The 1619-nt window shown below is 55.3% G+C and overlaps 1 protein-coding gene across 1 annotated transcript, besides 1 other annotated feature; it reads left to right on the top strand.

The window, feature by feature from the left end:
* Window positions 1-375: 375 nt before the first annotated feature.
* On the top strand, window positions 376-1092 carry TraAM80_08113 (surface protease GP63; the record flags this gene model as incomplete). Its single annotated transcript, XM_029384873.1, has 1 exon — window positions 376-1092. The coding sequence occupies one exon, from the start codon at window positions 376-378 to the stop codon at window positions 1090-1092; it is 717 nt and encodes a 238-aa protein (XP_029235309.1).
* A 482-nt stretch (window positions 1093-1574) lies between these two features.
* Window positions 1575-1601: a microsatellite.
* Window positions 1602-1619: the final 18 nt, after the last annotated feature.

Here is a 1619-nt window from a genome sequence, read left to right as displayed (position 1 = left end):
CTCGTTCAGCGCATGAAGATTCCGTTGGTTGTGCCCCGGTTCACAGTGGAGCATGCGATTGCCCTTACTCTTGGCTTCAGCATGGAATAGATGAAGAAGCACGACATGCTGTTGAACGTGACTGGTGTGTGCGGCGGCACCTCTCCCGTGACGGTGGTGAAGTCACCTGTGACTTTGAGAAAGGCGAAGCTGCACTACGGCTGCGACACCATCCCGAGCATGGAGCTGCGCGATTGTGAAGGGGCATATGTGTGGTCGGTGCGCAACGCGAAGGACGAGTTGATGAGTCCGTTTGGTGCAACAGTTGCCGGATACTACACTGCACTGACGATGGCGGCGTTTGAGGACCTCGGCTACTACAAGGCCGTGTAGGGGATGGAGGAGCCGATGTCGTGGGGCAACAACTCCGGCTGCAAGTTCCTGGATAAGCCTTGTTCGGAGAAAACTCCCACCACTTACCCCGACATGTTCTGCAATAAAAATGATGAGTTGTCGATTCGCTGCATGTCCAACCGTCAAGCCATCGGGGTATGTACTGTCGATGCTTCTCTAGCCAGCAGTGGCGAAAAGGAGACCTGCAGCTTTGTTTCAACGGCTGGTGGTGAACCACAATCGTTTTGCGCAGTGAAAGGGACCGACATTCTACCGGGAACCCTTCATGGAAAGGGCTCGTGGTGCCTGGATGCGGAATCCCTGCAAGTGGAGGCTGGCGACAGCAGTGGCTATGCGAGCGTCGGGGGTGTGTGTGCGCAGGTGCAGTGCGCGGAGGGCAAGGCGAAGGTGAAGTACCTCGGCGGGAGTGGTTTTGAGCTGTGCCCCAAGGGCGGCGAAATCCAAGTGACGGCGTTGGAGCACTTCAAGGACGGCGGCAAGATCAAGTGCCCCCGGTACGAGGAGGTGTGCACCGTCGCCGCCAACGGCAGCGGGCTTATCTTCGAATGGGGGGAGGTGGAGCTCCAGCGTGCGAGCACGGGCTCTCCGCACACTTCGTCTAACGGTGGCCTGCCCCGTGGGCGCGAAATGCTTACGCTTACGTCACGGGCAGTGCGGCGGCCGCCGTTGGCTTCAGTTCCTTTGCGTTTCTTCTTGTGACCACCGTCGCCGTGGCAGTGCTGCGGCTTTGAGCGGCTGCCGTGATTGAGGGCAGGCAAAACGCACGTCTGGACAAAAAAAAAAACGTGCAACGCGTCTCTACGGAACCCTGCACGCTATGCGTAAAGGATCAGTAATACACTACACAGCCACCCCCACTACTCCCTTTGTTTTTTGTTTTTTTTTTCAAGGACGGACTCTAAGAAGTATTGCTTTGCTTTGCCCGCTGTTCATGGCAAAAAAAAAAACGGTTTTTGTGTGTTGGGGGGATTTAAGTTTTGGGAAAAATGTGCGGGAAAAAAAATGCGTTGAGCGGAAGGGACTAACTCCAGTATCGCACGTACGCGTGCGTCTGCTGATGCGGGCAGGACGAAGGGAATTCACTCTGCTCTGATCGGGGCGGGTGCAGGTCTCTCTGCCTGTTCCGCTGAAAGACAGGGGCGACTGCATTCGATGCCGCATTTATTACACTTGGGCTTTCATTTTTTTCTTTTATTTTTTTCTTTTTTCCAAGTCTACTGCACGTG

This window comes from Trypanosoma rangeli (genome assembly GCF_003719475.1).
Source record: "Trypanosoma rangeli strain AM80 chromosome Unknown Tra_15.4_contig_00376, whole genome shotgun sequence".
In the NCBI taxonomy this organism is placed as follows: Eukaryota; Euglenozoa; class Kinetoplastea; order Trypanosomatida; family Trypanosomatidae; genus Trypanosoma; species Trypanosoma rangeli.
This window is presented reverse-complemented; position numbering and strand designations above follow the sequence as displayed.